The sequence below is a fragment of the Rhinichthys klamathensis genome, unplaced genomic scaffold, assembly GCF_029890125.1.
Source record: "Rhinichthys klamathensis goyatoka isolate OS25496 unplaced genomic scaffold, OSU_Roscu_1.1 h1tg000136l_1, whole genome shotgun sequence".
In the NCBI taxonomy this organism is placed as follows: Eukaryota; Metazoa; Chordata; class Actinopteri; order Cypriniformes; family Leuciscidae; genus Rhinichthys; species Rhinichthys klamathensis.
In genome coordinates, this window is record NW_026606671.1 from 1,217,337 (window position 1) to 1,239,200 (window position 21,864).

At 37.2% G+C, this 21,864-nt stretch overlaps 5 protein-coding genes across 6 annotated transcripts; 3 read left to right on the top strand and 2 right to left on the bottom strand.

Moving 5' to 3' along the window:
* Positions 1-788: 788 nt before the first annotated feature.
* mgst2 (microsomal glutathione S-transferase 2) lies at positions 789-2,456 on the bottom strand. Its single transcript, XM_056257221.1, has 5 exons — positions 2,272-2,456; positions 1,503-1,602; positions 1,277-1,347; positions 1,041-1,122; positions 789-931 (listed from the first exon to the last, which is right to left on the bottom strand). The coding sequence occupies exons 1-5, from the start codon at positions 2,330-2,332 to the stop codon at positions 820-822; spliced, it is 426 nt and encodes a 141-aa protein (XP_056113196.1). The 5' UTR covers positions 2,333-2,456; the 3' UTR covers positions 789-819.
* A 511-nt stretch (positions 2,457-2,967) lies between these two features.
* On the top strand, positions 2,968-7,587 carry setd7 (SET domain containing 7, histone lysine methyltransferase). Of its 2 annotated transcripts, XM_056257268.1 has the most exons (8): positions 2,971-3,090; positions 3,811-3,940; positions 5,045-5,246; positions 5,393-5,582; positions 5,731-5,812; positions 6,025-6,142; positions 6,263-6,420; positions 6,591-7,587. In XM_056257268.1, the coding sequence occupies exons 1-8, from the start codon at positions 3,051-3,053 to the stop codon at positions 6,790-6,792; spliced, it is 1,122 nt and encodes a 373-aa protein (XP_056113243.1). In that variant the 5' UTR covers positions 2,971-3,050; the 3' UTR covers positions 6,793-7,587. The 2 variants fall into 2 exon arrangements, 1 of the variants encoding a protein (XP_056113243.1); XR_008807600.1 differs by lacking the exon at positions 6,591-7,587 and having other exon boundaries at positions 2,968-3,090; positions 5,731-5,837; positions 6,263-6,397.
* A 206-nt stretch (positions 7,588-7,793) lies between these two features.
* Positions 7,794-10,053, top strand: zgc:113425 (uncharacterized protein LOC541425 homolog). The gene is made up of 7 exons (XM_056257271.1): positions 7,794-7,865; positions 8,160-8,331; positions 9,061-9,120; positions 9,208-9,339; positions 9,429-9,575; positions 9,692-9,752; positions 9,909-10,053. Exons 2-7 carry the CDS (start codon positions 8,167-8,169, stop codon positions 10,013-10,015), a joined length of 672 nt encoding a protein of 223 aa, XP_056113246.1. The 5' UTR covers positions 7,794-7,865; positions 8,160-8,166; the 3' UTR covers positions 10,016-10,053.
* Positions 10,054-12,272: 2,219 nt separating this feature from the next.
* On the bottom strand, positions 12,273-14,515 carry rab33ba (RAB33B, member RAS oncogene family a). Its single transcript, XM_056257270.1, has 2 exons — positions 14,040-14,515; positions 12,273-13,121 (listed from the first exon to the last, which is right to left on the bottom strand). The coding sequence occupies exons 1-2, from the start codon at positions 14,265-14,267 to the stop codon at positions 12,630-12,632; spliced, it is 720 nt and encodes a 239-aa protein (XP_056113245.1). The 5' UTR covers positions 14,268-14,515; the 3' UTR covers positions 12,273-12,629.
* A 343-nt stretch (positions 14,516-14,858) lies between these two features.
* On the top strand, positions 14,859-21,727 carry ugl (ureidoglycolate lyase). The gene is made up of 15 exons (XM_056257272.1): positions 14,859-14,998; positions 15,235-15,363; positions 15,505-15,723; positions 15,866-15,956; positions 16,047-16,123; positions 16,906-17,016; positions 17,107-17,166; positions 17,251-17,407; positions 17,490-17,688; positions 18,695-18,773; positions 18,889-18,981; positions 19,144-19,216; positions 19,302-19,369; positions 19,446-19,576; positions 21,455-21,727. The coding sequence occupies exons 1-15, from the start codon at positions 14,993-14,995 to the stop codon at positions 21,621-21,623; spliced, it is 1,662 nt and encodes a 553-aa protein (XP_056113247.1). The 5' UTR covers positions 14,859-14,992; the 3' UTR covers positions 21,624-21,727.
* Positions 21,728-21,864: the final 137 nt, after the last annotated feature.

Consider the following 21,864-nt stretch of genomic DNA (forward strand, 5'->3'; position numbering starts at 1 on the left):
TTAAGTCTTGATTGTCATTGTATCTTAAACTGTTTTTGTATCTTATACATCACATTCCAACAAGTAGGTTACTTGTCACTACAATAGAATTGGTACAGCTACTGCTCATTGAGTAATATATAAGTATATTAGTTTTTACTCATGTGCCACCCACAACCCACCCACCTATTCTTCAGCACAATGGTAACCACAAACTTCAACATAACAGAAACTCTTTTAAATATCACACACCTAACCCTAACAAAGATATTTCCCTTTACTCTGATACACGTAAAAATAAAAATAAAAATAAAAGTTTTAGACCACTGTCTAGTTTCAGTTACTGCAACAAAAATGCTTTAGGTAGTCCTAACACAAATAGATTAAGTAACATTACATATTTAAATGGATTGAACAGAATAACATTAAGTACTAACACAGTGTTTAGTGTTCCTTTAACTCATTTTAATCAAGTAAACTCTACAAGCAGCAATAATCATTTCAATCAAATCAATGAAGTTTATTGTTTTCCTAGGTTTCTAGTCTTGTAATTGTATGACCAGGTCTGCGTTCTAACTCTCCCTGTTGAGAAATTCACTGCATTCCAGCATTTTAATTCACATGATGTCCACTAAAGACCGCATTTTCAACAAACGAATAGTAGGAATTAAGTGGTGAGTAGATCCTCTAAATTATAATGTAAATCTTAGAAGGAGAGCTGACACAAAAAATCAAGTATACCTGAAACATGCATAAAATATGTATACATTTTACATAATGCCTTTTGTTTGATAAATGAATGCAAACAGTTTTCTTTTTTCAAATTAAGAATCAAAGTCTTTAGAAAAGTCTGATGTTGAGATATTTGTCCAAAAATGATTGAATGATTCCAATGGTAGCCATCACAGTTAGGAATAACAGGACACACAGTATCAAGTAAAACCCTCGCAACCTAGAAACAAAAGCAAGAATGGGCTGTAATATATTACGACTTGACACTACTTAAAAGAATATAAATAATATTATATAAACAAATTTATTAAAAATCTTTTGATTATCACCTTTTTTTGGATTCACTGATATAGCCAGTAAAGTACATCTCCCTGCCCACAATATACATGATTCCTCCAAGAGCAGCAAGCACTATAAAAAGGGGAAAATGAAGACCTTTTCATAAGTTATAAAATGGTTTCTTATTTTTATTTATACACCATAAATTCTGTGTAACTATATCATTGTTGTAAATAAATATACAATGTACATAATTATAGAAATAATATACTATGTATTAACATACCTTCATTGCAAAAGATGCCAGAGATCCACAATACCACCAGGAAAATGGAATAAAACTCTACACTATTCTGGCTAAAGAAATGGTGGAAAGACATATTTGTTACAACTTGCCAATCAAAGTAGATTTCATATTTGATTGTTAATGAATGAAAGTGTGTGAGTGAGAAGTGTGTGAAGTATGAGAGGCATCAATGAAGTAGTTTGGCTGTAAAGATCTTTGATCTTACTGTGCACGAAATGTCCTTTCAAACTCAGGTGGTCCAGTAACAATGGGTGGCATAATTTTATGCTTCATCCTCGACCACCCTACACGTCTTGCCTGAAATGCTAAGATATTCAATCACTATTATTCAGCCACACCATTTTACCACATTATAACAAATAAAAAAATGAATGATACATATCTGACATGTCGATGTGATTTCAAATATATAGTATTAGCTTGATAATCATACAAACATTTATAGAACCTTTCTTATTTATGAATGATTAAGTTATCTTGCAATAGCTCACTGAAATCGAACATCATTTTAATTAGCAGTAAACCTTGACCTGATCTTATTACACATTTGTCCGATTTTGGCCAGACAAATCAAAAGTTCTACAGTTTACTTTTTTTTTTTTTTACTTTTTTACAACGCATCTTTAAAAACTTTAAATGTATTAAACCATTTGAAATGTAACAGATTATGTTTACTCCAATAGAAATAAAGCTTTTACAGTCTTTTTAAGTTCCAGATAGTTATTTAATTCTGTTCTACATACATCAAATAGTAAAATGATCAATGTTTTAAAGAAACCTTTATTTTACCATCAATAATTTATTTTAATCTCCAAAGACCTATTTACCGCAGAGCACTACACAACCTTTATGAGTTTTTAAGGGTGTCTTTTTTTTTTATTAGGCCGACTAAACTAACACGATTCAATAGTCCACTTGCAGTGCAGTGCACGTTTGTGTTTTTGATGGTGCAGAAGATAAACTAACTTACTTACCCATGTGGAGAGCAGATAGCATTGACACTGCTGCGAGGAGAACTGGCAGATCCGAAGTCATATTTGTGGTTCGAAACAGCTCCTTTTTTGATAAAGTCTAGCCACAGAGATGTGAAATTAGGTCCGTGTATCCGCCTGTTGCAGATCACCTCCTGTTTTTAAGATCAGGAAGTAGGCTACTGGTCTGCAAAGGGTGTTGCATCATGAATGATTCATGTCTGCGCATCGCCTTTCCAGACAAATAGCAGTATGAGTTGGGAATAAGAAGAAAGGATTGCATATGTCGCGTGGACCTTTGATCTACTTCCATTCGATTAAAATTTACAAAGCCAACACAATAAGTAATTTAGGTGGGGTTTTTTTAGAGAGCCTGTACTACCTATTGAACACAAACAGTGTTTTTTAATGATTCGTTCGAAGAGTCATCTGAGGATTTTATTTGGGAGTTGCCTAAAACAGTATTTCACAACAAAAAGCACAACCACAATGTCAGCCTACGGTTTCGTCCGCATCAGCTGACAAATACGTTTGAGAACGGTTAACCAGTTAAAGTAAGCGAATTGTCCGAGTGAACCGATTCGCTAAAATGATTCAGACTTCCCAACGCAAGAGCACAGCGCTCTTGTGAGAAATCAGTGCTGGGCGCTCGACGACGTTGATGATGTCAGACACTGTGCGCCGGGAACTGTGAGCTCTGCGCTGCTGAAGCTTCCGCGACAGCCAGGCAAATATAGAAACAGCTTGCTTTACCTCTAATAAACCACAGAGGAAGCACAAACATGGACAGCGATGATGACAATATGGAAGAAGTGGTGGAAGGTACGACAAGCGTATTCACAAACGATGCGGTGTGCGTAACTTTGTTTTTGTCGTCTCCTCAAGCTGAACTTTTATGCAGTCTCATTCCGCCGAAGATTATCCTACCGACAGCTGTCCTCTGTATGTACACAAGCTGTCAAACACACGAGGCCCGTAAGCGTTGGACTTTTTAAAAACCCCAGATGACAACGAGTCCTATTTCGGCTTAGGGCTCTTAAGTAAAGATTCCTTCAGAAATCCCATGAACGGAGATACTACAGTAGCAGAAAGTGTAACTTAGTTAGACTAATGTTCACTTGAAATATCTTTCATTTTATTACATTCACTGACACTTTGTACAATTTATATATAATCTTTTTAAGGAGCCTGTAAATGTCGTATGTATTGGATTTATAATTGCATGCATGTAAAATTATTGTTGAAGCCAAGCCACGTGGTTAAGTAAGTGTCGTGTTCACACAATCCAGAACTGCAGAGTCGTGTACAGCAGGTCTCAGCTCTGGACTTCCATCAATTAGTGTACAATCACTTTGGATGTTTTTGCTATGTCAAGTATTTAACTGAACTTCAGTTAGATACTTGACATAGCAAAAACATCCACTGATGTTATTAACCTGGGACATTAAAATTAGTGGGGGGGGGGTTTAGGTATAGAGTGTATTAGTTACTCGTTAATCTATTATTTTGCTTCTCTCTCACTACAATGTCATGACTTTTTAGGGCCACTGGATGAGGATGACCAGCCTCATGGTTTCTGTACTGTGACCTACTCCTCCAGTGACAGATTTGAGGGACACTTTGTTCATGGGGAGAAGAATGGAAAAGGAAAATTCTTCTTTTTTGATGGCAGGTTTGAGACTTGTGGTGTATGTTGGCACCATTGTTAAGTTTATTATTGATTTTCACTGTATGATTTAAATTATGGAATATTAATCACTGTTGATTAGACTCTCAGATTTAATTATCTCAATCATTCCGACTCTCGAAATAGATTTGTAATGGGATTTTATTGATAAGAATGAATTGTAAGTTGGATTGGTCTGCTAGATCTACGCTGATGCTGCTGGTAAATTATGGAGAATTGCTGTTGCAAATCTAGACATGTGGTGCTGGGGAGGAGGAGGCTTAGAGAAAATTGCCATGACCCGCTTTACTGAACTATACCAGGTTGGGATGGAAAAAAATAACGCTGTGTGAAGGGGAACGATAGATTGAGTATCTGCGCTGCCGACTTCGGAGAACCAATCACTGCCCAGAAGAGTTTTAATGAATTGACACCATTTAATGAAGCACACCATTCAACTTTTTTTTTAAAGCTGAATGGTGTGCTAAATTTAAAGTATTCTAAACTATGTATATAGTTTAGATTAGAATCATATCACTGTGATTCAATATAATTTAAAGGGATAGGTCATCATTTACTGTCACTGTCATCATTTACTCACCCTCAAGTTGTTCCAAACCTGTATGAATTTCTTTTTTTCTGCTGAACACAAAAGAAGATATTTTGAATAATATGGGTAACCAAACAGTTGATTGGCCCCATTGACTTTCCTTAGTATTTATTTAATTTTTTCAATATTATGGAAGTCAATGGGGCCCATCAACTGTTTGGTTACCGACATTCTACAAAATATATTCTTTTGTGTTCAGCAGAAGAAAGAAATTCATACAGGTTTGTAACAACTTAAAGGGGGAATAAATTATGAGAATTTTCATTTTTGGTGAACTATCCCTTTGAGTGCACATGCATCATCACCAGCAGTCTTGAAGGGTGTGAAAGATAATTAACTTCCGGAATTTCCTTTTCCCGATTCTATTTGCTTCTGTTTGGTGTACTATTTTTTTTTTTACACTTACATACTAAAAAGCTTATTTGGATAAATTTAATTATAGCAGATAAATAAATATAATTATTTTTCACCTGCATATTACCTTTTTCTCCCCTCTATAGTATGCTGGAGGGTTTCTATGTGGACGATGCTTTGCAGGGCCAGGGCATTTATACTTACGAGGATGGAGGAGCATTACATGGGACTTATGTAGACGGCGAGCTCAATGGACCTGCTCAAGAGTTCAATCCAGATGGTCAACCGGTCTTCAGGGGCCAGTACAAGGACAACATTCGCTGTGGCATGTGCTGGGTCTACTACCCGGTTTGTTTTGCCCTACATCAAGCATGTTAAAGGACAAGTTAAATTCTGTCAAGAACATTTGTTATTATTCCATAACATATTGAATTAGGAACATGAACAGTCTATTGAAAAGCTCCAAGTGTTCTTTTCATTTCTGTCGTCTAAAGGATGGCGCCTGCGTGGTGGGGGAAGTGAATGAAGATGGAGAGATGACAGGAAAGGCAGTGGCTTATGTTTACCCTGATGGGCGTACAGCTCTGTATGGCTCATTTGTTGATGGAGAACTGATTGAGGCCCAACTTGCCACTCTTACCACTCAAGAGAATGGCAGACCACACTTCACTATTGATCCAGACAGTTAGTAGTACTTTTATCTACACTCTCATATGTTTTATCTGAAACTGTTTACCCGTTGATGCCAATTAAAAGCCCTAAATCTGGTTAGTAAACATTCATCTTGGCATAAAATTGTTCTAGGATAATCTTTCTTTTCTGACTCTCTTAGGTCCCGTTTACTGTTACGACAAATCCACCTCGTCATGTATCGCCAGCCATAAACTGTTGCCTGACCCTTACGAAAGTCAACGGTTGGTGCAAGCTGTGATCAACCATGTAAACCTCAAGCTATCAAATCTTGTTTTGAACAGAAAACATGTACTTGTTTGTTCCAGTGATGGATTGTCTGGTCTTGTCATTTCAGTGGGGGAGATTCAGTTGGTTCTCTAGTCTTAATACATTATTCCTTATGTTTTCATCTTGTTGATTGAAGCTGAAATGTGGTTTTCTTTTGGTTTAACAGTGTGTATGCGGGACTTTCACTTATTTCCGGAGCTGGAGAAGGGCTATTTGCAAAAACTAAGGCTGAGGCTAACACGGTGATGGCTTTTTATAATGGTGTCCGCATTACACATTCAGAGGTTTGTTTGTTTCCATTTTACATTATTCAATGCCAGAATGTAATACTTTTTAATTTTTTAAAGCTGAATGGTGTGCTAAATTTAAAGTATTCTAAAATCTGTTAATGTTTAAATTAACAGGTGGACAGTCGGGACTGGTCCCTGAATGGGAACACTATTTCATTGGATGAGGACACTGTGATTGATGTTCCGGAACCTTTCAATCTGACTGAGAATTATTGTGCATCTCTAGGTCACAAGGCCAATCACTCCTTCTCTCCCAATTGCAAATATGACTCGTGAGTGTGAATGTATATTTTAGAAATATACAGAGACAATGTGCTTTTGTTTTTCTATGTTAATCGGAGTAGTATTTTGTTGGATATTTCAATACAAACTAATCATATTGTTCGACAATATTGGGTTAGTCATGTAACCATTGTACTAACAGCTGTTTTTACCTGTCCAGATACGTCCATCCTCGTTTTGGGCAAATAAAATGCATCCGAACAATCCGTGCCATGGAGAAGGATGAAGAACTCACTGTTGCTTATGGTTATGACCATGAGCCATCAGGGAAGTCTGATCCAGAAGCACCAGGATGGTACACAAAACAATTGCTGGAGTTTCAACAGAGGGTGTCAGGAAAAGGGGCTGACGAGACCTACTAAGACCCTTTTCACCACTGCTGAAAAAAATATTATCTCCCATCCCAGCCTGCAACTACCACCAGAAACTCTAACTTTGTCCTTTGACTATCACAAGCTAACAATTTGAAATAATCACACCTTTGAACTGATTTCTGGCATCCTCATCCATTTACAAGTATTTTAACTGTGAAATCCTTGCTCAAAGCAACAAAATTCTATGGTTCTACTGTTCTATAATGTGGAAGGACCTGGTATGTGTCAGTTAGTGACTGAGTTGGTTGCATTAATAAGAGCAAGTGATTTTAAAGGCATTTTGACTAAAATCTATGAAGCGGAGTAGAGTTGGAAAGTTTTAAAGACTATTGTTACTATTTCTTGAAGTATTCAACCTCTTTACCACAACTTGTGTTAACCATGCAGTATTAAACCAATATAGTGTCTTTTGCTGCTCTGCTCATGTTTCCCCCACAAACTAAAAATATAAATTTGTTGTTATTGTCTCTATTATCATGTACAAACAGCTACAGTTAAGTTTATATAGGCTCTAGTTGTCTTGAAGTACAGTGTTATACAGACAAGGCCCTTTATTTATTTGTTATATTTTTATGTTTTTTCACATACCAAGAGTACAATGAAAAATCTACACCACAAAAGAAAATTTAAGTAAATTGTCATTTGTATGTTGGGAAAAGACAGAACAGAGTGTATCTGAGGCACAAGGTGAAGAGAAATCTTTCTACTGATCTGAACTTCAGCCTTTGTTATGCAAAAGCTACCAACAACGATTTATCAATAAAACTCCAGCATAGAGCACAAGTTCATTTGACTCATCTTTTCAACGTTCCCAGTTATTAGATAAGGAGGGATGTTATGAAATGTAGAAAATATAAATCGGATTTTCTTTATGCCAAAATGCAGGAATATTTAATGCTAAAGTAATCAGGTCAACACTCGCTTTAAACGTCCACACAATGGGGGCGTGGTCTGTCATCGTGCTGCACCTGCGCGCGCGCCAGGTAAATGAGTGACACGCTCGGCCAACCGCTTTCTTCTTAACAAAGCGGTCCGGAAGTGATAAAGGGAAAACGGCATAGGTAAATACGCGATATATTCTAATTTAAAGAATTTATAAATCATTTTATACTTTTAAATTGTGTTTGGCATTGCTTCAGAATAGCGTTTAGTATAATTAAGTTAGTGAAGTGGTTTTGTAGTTCCAGAATCAACCCAAACGTGGAAAGCGATAGTGACTTACTGCGTCAAGTCAGTATACGTTTGATAAAGGATCCAACTCCGTTTAGAGACATGATAATAGTGAAAGAATTGTCTCTTTTAAATAATATTTATGGACCTAAAACTACTGTTTGATTCTTCTGTCCCTGCTGAAGGCCTGAGATGGACCGTTACAGGTATTTCATCTTCAATCAGAAGAGTGTGGTGGTCCTCGGCATCCTTCAGGTGGCGTGCGCGGGGCTTTGCGTGGTTTGCGGCTTTATGGACGCAGTTTTCCGAAAGAGCACTACTCTGAGTGAAACTAGGGCTCCACTCTGGGCTGGACTGGTGAGAAAGCTTAACACTTACAATTTATTTATTTTAAAATGGCTTCCCCAGTTAACCAATAATGCACCATCCCAGTTTGCCAGAAAATTGTTGGCAAACATGTTCAGTCTCAAGAGGGTCACGTAAAAAAAAAAAAATTAATATGAGTTATGTTGAATGCCTATCAAAATATATCACATTTCACTATATTATAACCGTAACATGATATTCTTTTTCTCACTGCTGCTGAACGTGGTTTCATTCATTAATTTATTAACCATTTATTAATTATTAACCATTTCATTAGGCCCAATTCGGGCCATTTCTCGCCAACCATACACGAGAGACTGTTCATGAATGATTTTCCGGGGTAGTTTGCCTTGCCAGGTCTTTCCCCAACCCTCCCCATTACATGGTTTGGGAGAAATTGGGACTCACTCACACATTCATACGGACAATTTAGCGTCTCCAATTCACCTACACTGCAGGTTTTTGGATTGTGGGGGAAACCTCCTGGCTCCTGGCAGTTGGGACTCAAACCAGGGACCTTTTTGCTGTGTGGTGACAGTGCTACCCACTGACTGAGCCACTGTGAAAGTGGTTTAGAATGAACTTAATACTGATTTTTAGTAACGGAAGATTATGCACATAATCATAAAGAAGATTAGGCTTAGGTGTCCCACTTGAAACGCATTCACCTTATTGGCACTGATTCTGTAAAGCTCATATTACTCTTCCCTCCTCTTTTAGATTATGGCTGCACCTGGTGTACTTGCCCTTTTTGCATCTCAGAAGAAAAACCCTATTTTGGTAATACATTTTTTGTGAATTTATTAAGTATTTTTCCTGACAGTTGTCTACCTGTTGATATTAACACGCTCTCATTAATACTTTAAGGTAAACGCCATGATCGTCTCCTCTGTGGTGTCGCTTTTTGCTGTTGTGATTGTCTTTGTTTATGCTTGCATCACTCTCAGCTATGGAGAGGAGGATGATGAGATCTTCCATGCCCATCCTATCCCTGAAGTGGTACAGTCACACCAGATCATGTTTAATTTGCTATGTTATACCCTCAGCTTAAAATGTAGAAATAATTGATGTAGCTGTGTCCTGTGTAGAGGGTTGTACTCAGCCGGATGGTAAAGGGCGCAAACAGCACCCTTCTGGTGGCCTGCACGGGGTCTCTGCTCTTTTCTTCTCTGATTGTATACGTTGGCTGTCGCAGTCTGCCGCTTTGTGGCTGCTACAATTCTTCAAATGGCATGGTGGGTGAAGTCTTTTATAAAACAAGGAAGTTCATAAGAAAATTGCAATATCTAAAAGTTAATATACAATACACAGTATTGAGCTGTTAATCACTGCATGGTTGGGTATTTTACAGGACTTTCTAGTTCCTCAGAATGATCCTGTTACTCCAACTGAACTCATTTGCACTTGGCAAGGTACGCAAGAGATGTTGTTGAAGTGGGTTTGTACACTGAGATAACAAAATCATATTTCATGAGTCATCTGCCACATGAGCCACAATGTATGCAATTATGATGATGTTAGTGAGGATGTGGCTGAATATAATGAGATTGAATTTTTTTCTCATGCAGATGGAGAAGAGCGAATCTTTAACTCCCCCGTGTCATTCATGGATCGCTGTCCTGAGCAGGAACAGCAAGACCTCTCCACGCTTCCACCATATAGCAGACTAGCTTAATAATTTTTTTTAATGTATGTGACTGGGCAAAATATCAAATATTTCATCGAGCTTGCTTGTTTCAATTCTACTTAAATGTGTTTCTTGATGTTTAAGTTATTATCAGTGCCATATCAATTTTAAATTATATTTTAGTGTTTTTTTTCTAAACACATATGCCTTAGCTTTATACTTTTTTACATCATAGACTGATATTTTTGCATAAATAAACCTGTATATATTTTACAATAAACAATTATTACAAATTAAGAATTCTATTCTATTTGCCTCTTTATGGATCTCAAACTACAACCTATTGCTTTTAAATGGATGTTCAGACTAATAAAACTAATCAGTTCCAGAAATTTCATTTGGACTATGCACTTGATTTTGGCACCTATCTCAAACGCAAAACGGTATCGTTTTTGAGATACGTTTCAGTATATTACTTTAAAAAGAATTTAATAGTCTAATAAGAATTGATTTCCCATGTACACTCTTTAATTGGATAAATAAGGCACAACATTCTTCTGAAGTTCATAGATGTGGGACTTTATTTCTTAGTAAAACATTAACTGTTAAAATCAAAACCGAAACAAGCATGATTTGTTTTGCACTCCTTTGATTACAGTAGACTGATGGTTTATATTGTTGATTTCTTTAACTATCACTTTCACTCAACTCACTATCCAACATTGAAGATTTAAGTTGTATCAGAAAAATGATTAGTAAAGATATGTTGTGCATGCTTGAGTTCTGGCATTGCAAGGTGCTGTTTTATCAACTGTTGACCCCTGATATCATGTATTGGCTCATATACTGGTTGCAAAGATGCATAATTTCCACTGATAAAATAATAAACCATAATTAACCTACATGTAATAATAAAGTGTGTCACTTAAAACATTAAACAATCTTCCATATATTTGCTGCATTTGTAATTTTTAATCTGTAACATTCTGTGGACTTTTGAGATCTGCTTAAATGTTACATTGTTATCTGTTATTAATGTGTTAATGCAAACATAAATAGACAAACAACCCAGACCAAGAGCGTTTATCTAGAGATCAATTCAGCATGAACCTACAAAAAGTATGAATGCTCATGATGTTTCTGGCAGATAAATGATGAGATAATCCTTTTGTAATCACCCAGGGTCAAAACACAAAGCACAAAAAGTCTTTACTATGCATTCAATATTTAAGGGCCATACCATGCACAGTTCCTCAGCCAATCACATGCTCCCCTACTGTACCCCAATCAAACAATGGAACGCATCAGCTAATCTGGCCCTTAACCAACCCACTTCACATTCATATTTGAAAATCATATGCAAAATCACTTTTTGGCAATTCCCCATAAAAATAAATAAAAAACATGTCATGCCTGAGATTCTTTCATGCACTTCACAGGACCTGCTGTGCTGTTACATTAAAGACATGAATGGATATTTCGTAATGGATTAAACTCTGTGCTGCATATTAGTGTTGGAAATAAAATGGCCAAAGGGAAAGAGATAATTTAGCCATTAGCGAGTCTGTATATTTTTACTACTAAGAGATTACACATTCAAATATAGATATCAGACCTTTTGTTCAGATCAATGCATGCACAGAGCCATGAATAATATGAGGTAATCATACTAATCTGTGATTATACAGTACAGATCATTTTCATTTTGCCTAACTAAGCAGTACTACATACCAAACATGACCTTAGACACTGGCGTAAATATCGTCAGTGAATTACTGTCCCTTTTTACCAAAAGTCTTTTTAAACCACATCTAAATTTCAAACCGATTCACAAGGAGGACTGGATAACATGCATAACTCCGTACAGTTGATTTTATTCAGATAAATGACTGCTAAAATAAAAAAAGAAATTGGCAATAAATAAAACACTGGCAGTGGGACATGGACTGGCTTTAAGACTTTTTAGGAAAGGCAAGGATATCAGCTTTATTTTATTTTTAAATTCATCCCTCGCTTCTCTAAGACCTAATAGCAGCTGTAATAATAAATAACCAGCATTTAGTGAGTGTTTGCCGGTTTGTCTTTTTCCTCCCAACTTTCACAGGAAGCGCCTGCATGTGTGTGGGTGGGTGGGAGAGAATGAGAGAACAAACAACAAACACACAGACTAAACCAGATTCGGCGTTTCAACTGGGAGGCTGAAGTGATTTAACAGAACAGTTTATCTAATTTTGGCAAGAAAATCGTTTCAAAGATATGATGAAAAAGGCAACATCTTGTGTATGACAATTTCACCCTTCAATTCCACTGCGGAACTGCATAACCGATTAAACTAGTAGGTAAATCTAGTGAAAGTGTTTGGCAGTGGCATATGAAGCTTGTATATGTAAGGTAGGTTGGCCTACATGCAACTTGTCAAAGCCTCTGATGAGTGTTGGAGAAACGTTTTCCTAAAGTCGTCTACCCTTTAAATAATGGCCATATTCTGCACGTCAGACACACTAAGAAATCTTGAGAATAAATGTTCCTGTGTCCTCAATCCTGGAGTTCCGCTTCACAGAGAACACAAAAGCACCTCTAAATCTGCTTCTCTAAAAAGTGCTTTACCTTTCGTCATCTCCGTTCTGTAAAGAGGTGCCTCCTCCTTTAAACGTGTACTTCATTAGCTCCTCCAACAACCACAGCCCCAACTTCCCCTGTCCTCCTCATCCTGCCTCCTGAGAGTGACAGTATCTCCTGATCCGGAAGGTGGCTGGCTTAATATCAGCGGCTTTTGAGATTTCAGCTTGTGCGCCACAGTCATAAAAATGGCCTCTACGTGGTCACTGTTATTCCGACTGCCATCGTCGTTTCCGTAGGGGTTTTTGGCAGAGGTCTCGAACAGAGGCATTGAGTGTGCATCGGCAAACTGCTGTGCTACGTCAGTGCTCACTTGTGCGGCGTGGCGCAGGTCGCATTTGTTGCCGACCAGGATTCTGGGCACCTCCTGCCCCAGGGCATGCTGACGGCACTCCTCAATCCATGCCGGAAGGCTACGGAAACTAGCAGCATTAGTGACGTCGTAGACAAACACCACAGCGTGGACGTTGCGGTAGTAGTGCTGCACCATACTCTTACGGAAGCGCTCCTGGCCTGCGGTGTCCCACAACTGGACCTGGAGAGGGGAAAAGGGAGAGCAATTAGCTGTCAACTTATGTCATCATACCACACATATCTGTTCTTTAAACGTTACAGGAGAATGCAGGGTTCATGCCTGAACGAACAACACAGGCAGGTGTTATGTGAATGGTGAAGTGTTGGTCTTGTGCATGAGACGTTTTCGAAATTACATATAGTGTGCAACAGAGCTCTATACTGAGGCTACTATGACAGCTGGGAACATCATAGGGGAAGAACAAGTTGTTACACCAATGCATTGACACACTAACGAGTCTAACCCTGCATTTAATTTCACTGTCTTGTTACTCTCTTTCAAACTGTATCATATTTGATGCCTGAATTTCTAAGGCCTATACATTTTCAACATGATCCAACATGATTCAACACAATCTACTACATGCCTTCTGTGGTATGATTGATAGTTTGTGGTACATGTGGCACATGCAACTCTGGTTTTCTGTTTTAACAGAAAGCAACTTGCACTGACGTATCTTAAAATATGTCAATGCCATTATTTTGTGTCAAGATGCACACCAGTAATGTTTTTTTTTCCTAAGGCACATCTAAAAAAGCCAATTAAATACTAAGCTAAGGCCCAATCCTGGCTTAATCTAAACCCTGTTTGTGAAACAAGGCCATAGCTTGATTTACATTAAATGCTATCAGAACTTCATCTTACTTTTTGTGCATACAAATAACTGCTCCAAATTGCATATTTGTGCTCAATTTGGGCCTCTGGATAAAATTGAGGAATATTTGTTCTCCCTAAGTGTATCGAATATGATACAAAACATAAAACACAAGTGCAAACTGTTCTGTTCCATTAAAAAAATAGTGTCAGGTTACTGGGTTAAATCAACGCACACTGGAGTCAATTAACTCAATAACCTTCTAAAATTAAAAGCATCCTCACCTTGATTTTCTCGCCGTCTATTTCAATAACCTTCTCCCGAAAATCCACCCCGATAGTGGCCTCAGTCCTGTCTGGAAACTTGCCCGCACAGAATCTATAGGTGAGGCAAGTCTTGCCAACTCCAGAATCACCGATCACGATGATTTTAAAGATTCGAGTCCGTGGGGGAGGCAGCGAAGAGCTGGTCAAAGATGAGCTAAATTCAAATGAGGACTCGATATCTGCCATGCTGTCTTCCTATAAAGAAACAAGTGCCTCTTGCAGACTGACACAGTGAAAATGTACTAACAGGTCAGATAAGTGATTCAAACGCAGCCTTCGCTTAGCCTTCAGCCCTTCACCTCAAGCTTCATGTGCAAAACTCAGAGATTTAAACGTTGGTGAGTGTCTTTGACGTATTGACCGGTACACTGTACATTTTGCTGATGCATTCCTGGCGGAGTCCTCTGTCTGTTTGGGTCTGTAGCCACGTACGTACGTAGTACGTACGACGTTGACACATAACTGTAATCTCGCGAGAAGTTACAGAATACTAAGAGAGTTTGTTTGGTAGGCTACTTCCAAACAATACACAGAAAGAAAGAAAAAAGACATAACAAAAATGAAACACTTTTGTAAACAGAGCACTCAAACACACACACTCACACACACTCACAAACTAAATAAATATAAAAGTAATTAAATTGAATAAATAAATTTTGTATAAACAACGGGGTGGAAGATTTCACTTTCTTTGCAGTGATGATTTGATTAATTTGTTATTTTAACATTGATGGAGAATGGACTAAAAATATTCAGTTGGGTTCGTTCATTGATTCATTCGCTTTAAAGCTTTGTTCAAAAACACCGATACGTTCACGAGTGAAACCTCAATGTTCATAGTCTGTGTGGCTTCAAGTAAACACTGACACTTACCAAAGTCCAACTCTAGATTTACTAGACGACTGCTGAAAATGTTGGTAAGTTCTTACAATTTGTTACTGTTTTAAAACAGTAGCCTAATAAAACACTCAATGAAATGTTAAACGTTACTAAAATGTTTTCATTATGTTCAAATATATGTTTAAATTTATAGCCTACATTTAAGTGTGTCACAATGTCACTCAATGGTAATGTGCAGCACTAGTAGCCTATTATGAAACTGCTGTTGGCATCAGTGTCTGGAGATCATGCTATTTAATTTGCTGATAAATAGGTACATCAAGGTGTTGAGCTGGAAACGCCTCCCTCAGGACTGGAGAGAGAGTTTAAAACTCTATTTAACTTTGATGCTCTGCAATTTCTGTCTGAACTCATTTCTACCTTCCAACCAGAGGTTGACAAGGTACCCACTTTAACTTATATATAATTTCTAATAGTTTTTACAGTTTGTTACTCTGTTTTAAAATATCAAAATAATATGTTTGTTTATGTATTTATTTTTTGGATAAGTTTTCATTAAGAGATATTCTCACTCTTTTGCAAGGTTTTGAACTTGAGAGTTCTCCGGAAAGTTCAATTGGATCTTACTGGAGAGTTACCAGGCTTTCTGCGGGACACAGCTCACATCCGAAATGATCCCAGCTGGAGAGTTAACCCAGTTCCAGACAGATTACACTGCAGACATGTGGACATTGGTGACCTTTCACCCTGTGATACACAACGTCTTATAATGGGACTCAAATCTACTGCCCAAGGTTTACAGGTAGGACTTAGTTGTGCCAATATGATGGTGGTGACAGACAGAAAACTATTAGTGGCAAATATATACTACAATGCACTGAATACAGAACAGATAAAAAACGGATTCCTGGTTGTAATTATACTATTGTTCTGCTCTGTTGTAGATTGATTTTGATGATGGCAACTGTCCAACATATCGCAATCAAATAAAGGGCATTTATAATGTTTACCTAGCTGTGCACAACCAATTTCAGGGTGAGTCTTATGCCATCTCTTGCTACTTTTTTATTAAAACTGTGATCTGGAAAGCATGTGTTAACAATTTGTCACATTTCTTATAAATAGATGTACCACCCATTTCTCAGGCTCCAGTCCTGATGCTCCGTCCTCGAGCGTGGAACATGGTGGAGCACAACATGATGGTATGGATCTATAGTGAGCTGGTATAATGGCACAGATTAGGATATCTGCGACTGTCCATGTGTGTTGGTTTATTTTAAACTGAGTTCCATTAATGTTCTATTGTAGGATTTAACTTGTTTTAAAATTATAACAACTTACAACCACAAATGAGATCAATTTAAAATTTCAGCAGTGAACAGGAGTTTTCAATCTTTTTAGTGGTCACAGACCGCCACATATGATCATACTTGCGTGGGACAATCAATGAAAGTCATTCATCATAAACTCTTTAAAAAATTGTGTCTGTTTATATTGCTCCAAATGGGTTTTTGGAGAAATATCTTATTCAGATTAAAATTGAAGATTTTAATTGATATTAAAATGAAAGGGTGAATGTGATTTCTCCAAGTACAACATGTTCCTCCTGAATCAACATCTTTGTTGATCCTGGAACAACATCTCAATCAACCAATCAGATTTGAGGGATTGGTTTTGTCAAGTGTAGGCTTACAACAAGGGTTAAGGGCTTCTACGCCATTCTTATTCACCTATCATTTCCCTCTGATTTTAGGGATAACGTATGGGTACGGTTAGGTTTAGGAGTAGGGATAGGGTTACTACATTTTCAGACAGGAATGTTGTTCCAGGATCAACAAAATATGTTTATCCAGGAACATGTCTTACTTGGCAAAATCCCGTTGAACAAAATGAACTAAGAAATCTCTTTAGCTGTAAATGAGCTAACCCTGAATAATAAAATATCCTTCTTGGTAGTGAAAAGACTACATCTGTTTCCCTGTAGGTGAATGGTCGAGAGGTTCCTGGTCCATTGTTTGATTTTGGTCTGTTGATGTTTCATAATGCAAAACTACTTCTTCAAAACCAGAGTGGCCCTTTTTTCTACTTGTCCAAGGTCAGTGTCAGATCATGTTACTTCATTTACTAGGACAGAACTTAAGTGTATCAAACATATCCAAGAAAATCTTCATGTTTTCTTGTACAGGTTGAGAGCTACATGGAAGCCAGATTGTGGAGTCAGATTTTTTTCTGGACCGAGAAGAAGGTGCAGATCGAGATTGCATATGATCCATTGCAGTTTTAACTACCATGCAGTTTATATTCCGATATTAATTGAATTATTTTGTAGCTTGGCCTGCCAGCGGGCTGTATAAAGGCTACCGTGCTGATTGAGTGTGTCCTGGCATCGTTTGAGATGGAGGAGATTTTGTATGAGCTCAAGGAACACTCTGCTGGTCTCAACTGTGGCATCTGGGATTACTCAGCTTCATTTGTCAACAAATTCGGTCAGCTCATATGCTTTCTGCAAGTTTGATGAGTTTAAACCCAATCACATCTTAGTGTTAGTGATGCTGGTTTGCTTTCTAGGTCATCGGGCTGATTTCCTCCTCCCTGACCGCAGTAAGTATGTAGATATGGAGAAGCGTTTTCTGCACAGCTACATGGACCTTCTAGTGCAGACGTGTCACCGCAGGGGTGCCCTAGCAACAGGTGGCATGGCAGCTTTGCTGTTGCCTAGAGACAAAGAGAGTGACCTCTACAAGACTGTACTCGCTACTGTCACCAGGCAAGATGCAAATCTATGGTTATGGTGATTTAAATCCAATCCATAATCACAATAAAAATGCAGTGGCACATAAATCCAAATATGGCATAAACATGAAATAGCCTTAACTTTTTGAGTTATTTTGGGTATCATATATTTTCATTATGCTATAATAAGGCAGCATCACTATTACTATTGATCAGGGCTGCGATTTGAAGTCACATTAGAGAAATTTCCCATGCAAAAACAGGTCAATAGCACAGAGATGTATGAAGCACTGCTTTCTGTTGGACCACGCTGCAAATTCACGTGACCAGCTTGAACATGAGCGAAACCTGCGTGAGGAACGCGAACCTCACCTCACCTCATCTCACGTGAAACTCTCGATCACGGGAATTCTTATTGGAATGACTGGATTTCGCCTGGAAAATCTCAGAGCAACAATAAATATGACGCACTTTAAGAATTAAAATTTAACCTGTAATTCTGCACCATGCAAATCATGTACCATCAAATCATGCACCTTTTTTTGGAGATGATCAAAGCCATCAGGCTGACAATTGTTCCCTTGCAGATGATAAAACATAGGCCTAGGCCTATTCACATTGAAGGAGGAGCACAAACCATATCTAAGGTCCAGACTCCCAAGTATAATAGAGACTTTTTAGACTCTTTAGACTTGGAAACCACCAACCTTGGCAACCGCATATAGCAGTCCTATACAGCCATTCAGAATACCTTAAGAACTACATAGTGATGCTGCCCTTCAAACCATCCACAACACCATAACATTGTAAGGGTCTGTTTTGCACAGCTCAAGTTCATCAGAGACTGTACTTATGTTGTTACAGTTCTGTAATCCATATTTGAATTGCCTGATCAGTCATATTAATTTTAAAATTTAACACAAGTCATGTTAAAGCCTAGGCTACATATAATGTATCTGTGCTGATCAAAAAAGACAGCTCATCCAATTTTACTTCTGTATTTGTTCTCCATACAAATGATCTTTCTCGTGTTGCTTTAGACTTAAGTTACTGGAGATCAAAGCAGGAGTTGATGGGTTCATGGTTTACGACATGGACCTGATTAAGCCCATGCAAAATGTAAGTGTCCCACTTACTATAACATGTTGTTCATAGGTCTATTCATTGACTTTCCAATCACATCACTAGCATATATAGATATAACAAATGTTTACTCTTTCTTTCTCTCACACAGCTGTTCCAGCTTCACTCTCACGGTCAGAACCAACTCAAGCAGCTGCGTGAAGACATCAATGTGACCCCTGAGGACTTGCTCATTATGCCTGCAGTCAGTTCAATTCTATCACTACAAATCCTGTAAACTTATTAATACATGTGTGGTCAAAGGTCCTTTCAAGGTCTTTGGTTTGGTGAGGTCTTGCAAATTTGTATTATAGTTTAAATGCAGTTGCCATTATATTTAATTTTCAAGTGCTTTACATCTCTATAGGGAGGAGTAACATTGCATGGACTGAGGTATAACATCGCTGTAGGAGTCCTCTTCATTGAAGCCTGGCTTTCAGGTACAAAACTGTTTTTAAAAAAAACACTTTTATGCTTTGTTCTCAGAAAATGTGAGGTTTTATGGATATTAACTTTTAACAACAGGCAGAGGTCATTTCTTCTATCTGGGGAAGGTTGAGGATTCAGCAACTGCAGAGATATCCAGATCTCAGGTCAGTTCACCACACTGCCCAGCTCACATGGTACAATACAACTCCATCTCTTATTCTAACAGGCTGCATTTATCAGGTTTGGCAGTGGATCCGGCACCAGGTGAGACTGGAGGATGACGGGATGGTGGTGACACGAGCTCTAGTCAGCAGCTTGGCTGAAGATTTAATGGGAGATCTGAAGGCAGCCATAAATTGTCAAACAAACAGGTAGAGAATGCTGTATGAAATACATCTGTTGGAATGTACACACAAAATGAAGTGGGATTAAAGCAACAAGAGACCATGCGTTGCAATGATTTTACCATGGTTATAGGATGTTCTTGGGGACGATTTGAAAAAACTACTGTTTAATTATAAAATATATCAATATAAAAATGTTAATATTACAAAATTAAAATTCACTATACACTAATAAAATAAAGTACTAAATAAATATTAAGCTCCTCCTGTTATATAGTTTATTAGTCTTACTCAGTGAAGTTATGAGACCCTGAACAAAGGAGGATCAGATCAGATCTTACATTACGGACATAGCAGTTTATTGTTCTCTGTTCAAATCTGCACTCATAAAAATAAAGGTTCTTTATTGGCATCAATGGTTCCATAAAGAATCTTTAACATCCATGGAATCTTTCCATTGCACAAAAGGTTCCTTGTAGTGGAAAAGGGGTCTTTATATTAATAAAATGTCCTTCCCACTAAGAAAATAAATGATTATTTTAAGATCAGTTCACTGAAAGGTTCTTATGGGAACCAAACACGGTGTGCAGCCCTCATGCCAGCAGCAGCAGGAGGACTAAATGGCATGTTCACTGATGCCACCGGTAAACTGTTAATTGTCTTAATTACTGTTTCACTGGTTCATGTGTAATAACTGTTTATGGTTCACTGAACAAGCATGAAAAACTAAAGATTGTCTAAAGATTTTTCAATAAAGCTTACTTGGATTTTTACAAAATTATAGTATCCTGAAAAAGGATGTTTCTTTCTTCTTTTATAATAAAGTTTATTAAAATTGCTTTCAGTAATTGAAATAAAGCTAAAATAAAATAGAAATATTAGAAGACAAAAAAAATGAGAAATTTGACCATGGCAACTAACTGAAATAAGTTGAAGTAAACTATAACTGAAATAAATAAAGCTAAATAGATATATTTTAGAAAACTAAAAAGGCAAAAGCACATAATAAAATTATTACAGCTTATAAACTAAAATTAAAATATAAAAATAAAAGACAATTAAAAAAATATACAATATTAGTATATAAATATTAAAATAACACTGGACTAACTGTAGGCTGTTTCACATTGTTGCCTGATTGTCTCATCCAATCAGAATTCAGTCATTATATACACTACCGTTCAAAAGTTTGGGGTCAGTGAGAATTTTATTTTTATTTTTTGGAGGAAAGAAATCAATACGTTTATTTATCAAGGAATAATTAATTTGATCGAAAGTGACAGTAAAGACATTTATAATGTTACAAAAGTCTTTTGAACTTCCTATTCATCAAAGAATCCTAAAAAAATAAATAAAAAAACTGTACAACTGACAGACCAACAACTGTTTCAACATTGATAATAATAATAAATGTTTCTTGAGCATCAAATCCTCATATTATACTGATTTGTGAAGGATCATTTGACACTGAAGACACTGGTGATGCTGAAAATTCAGCTTTGATCACAGGAATAAATTACACTTTACTATATATTCACACAGAAAACAGCTGATTTACACTGGAATAATATTTAATACTATAACTGATTTTTGTTGTATTTTTAATCAAATAAGCGCAGCCATGGTTAGCAGAAGAGGATTCTTTTAAAAGTATTTAAAATCGTACCGACCCCAAACTTTTGAACGGTAGTGTATATATAGGTAGCTGAATGAATACTGCTTTATTTGATTTTATTTAATGTCCCACAGGGGTCTTAACAATATCTCAGAAAAATGCAGTATTAAAAAATACAGTAGTTTGTCTAAATTACCATTGTACATCTGTTACAGAGCTATGCCACCTCTGATTTCCCAAGAGCTCACATTGAGAAATACTGACCTTTTCTCTCTTTCCACCCTCTTTAGAGACAGAGAGAGGTTGATGACTGCTGTGTCCATGTTTCTAGAGATAGTGCAGAAGAATGATTTCCCTGAGTTCATCACTACATACCTTAACCTGGACCACACTTTCCTCAGCTCTCAGAGCCAACATGAGAACGGACCGACAGATGCGGTGCCCAAAGCCAGACTCTAAACAAGTGTGGGATTACACAAGTCTAAAATTACTTCTACATCATAAGCAAAATAATAAATCCATGAATGCATGAATATGTTGTCGTAACATTTGTGAAACTACTCTTCATATAGATTTTTAGATAAATAATTATGAAGATGGGTCAAAATGGAGTGTAAAAAAGGATATGATCAAAATACTTCCATATAACGATAGCAATTGACTTAAAATTATAGGTCAAAACTACTAAAAATCAAGATGT

What these genes read in the sequence shown, in the direction of transcription:
- rab33ba (XM_056257270.1), bottom strand. Translation starts at nt 14,267, where the DNA reads ATGGCAGATATCGAGTCCTCATTTGAATTTAGCTCATCTTTGACCAGC. An exon ending in TAGACGGCGAGAAAATCAAG is followed by an intron (nt 13,122 to 14,039) that starts GTGAGGATGCTT and finishes TCCCCTCTCCAG; the next exon opens with GTCCAGTTGTGGGACACCGC.
- zgc:113425 (XM_056257271.1), top strand. Translation starts at nt 8,167, where the DNA reads ATGGACCGTTACAGGTATTTCATCTTCAATCAGAAGAGTGTGGTGGTC. An exon ending in CTCCACTCTGGGCTGGACTG is followed by an intron (nt 8,332 to 9,060) that starts GTGAGAAAGCTT and finishes CTCCTCTTTTAG; the next exon opens with ATTATGGCTGCACCTGGTGT. An exon ending in ACTCATTTGCACTTGGCAAG is followed by an intron (nt 9,753 to 9,908) that starts GTACGCAAGAGA and finishes TTTCTCATGCAG; the next exon opens with ATGGAGAAGAGCGAATCTTT.
- setd7 (XM_056257268.1), top strand. Translation starts at nt 3,051, where the DNA reads ATGGACAGCGATGATGACAATATGGAAGAAGTGGTGGAAG. An exon ending in TTCTTCTTTTTTGATGGCAG is followed by an intron (nt 3,941 to 5,044) that starts GTTTGAGACTTG and finishes TCCCCTCTATAG; the next exon opens with TATGCTGGAGGGTTTCTATG. An exon ending in CTTCACTATTGATCCAGACA is followed by an intron (nt 5,583 to 5,730) that starts GTTAGTAGTACT and finishes TGACTCTCTTAG; the next exon opens with GTCCCGTTTACTGTTACGAC.
- ugl (XM_056257272.1), top strand. An exon ending in CTACTGCCCAAGGTTTACAG is followed by an intron (nt 15,724 to 15,865) that starts GTAGGACTTAGT and finishes GCTCTGTTGTAG; the next exon opens with ATTGATTTTGATGATGGCAA. An exon ending in TTCATTTGTCAACAAATTCG is followed by an intron (nt 17,408 to 17,489) that starts GTCAGCTCATAT and finishes TTTGCTTTCTAG; the next exon opens with GTCATCGGGCTGATTTCCTC.
- mgst2 (XM_056257221.1), bottom strand. Translation starts at nt 2,332, where the DNA reads ATGACTTCGGATCTGCCAGTTCTCCTCGCAGCAGTGTCAATGCTATCT. An exon ending in GCTATCTGCTCTCCACATGG is followed by an intron (nt 1,603 to 2,271) that starts GTAAGTAAGTTA and finishes TGAATATCTTAG; the next exon opens with CATTTCAGGCAAGACGTGTA. An exon ending in GAAAGGACATTTCGTGCACA is followed by an intron (nt 1,348 to 1,502) that starts GTAAGATCAAAG and finishes CCATTTCTTTAG; the next exon opens with CCAGAATAGTGTAGAGTTTT.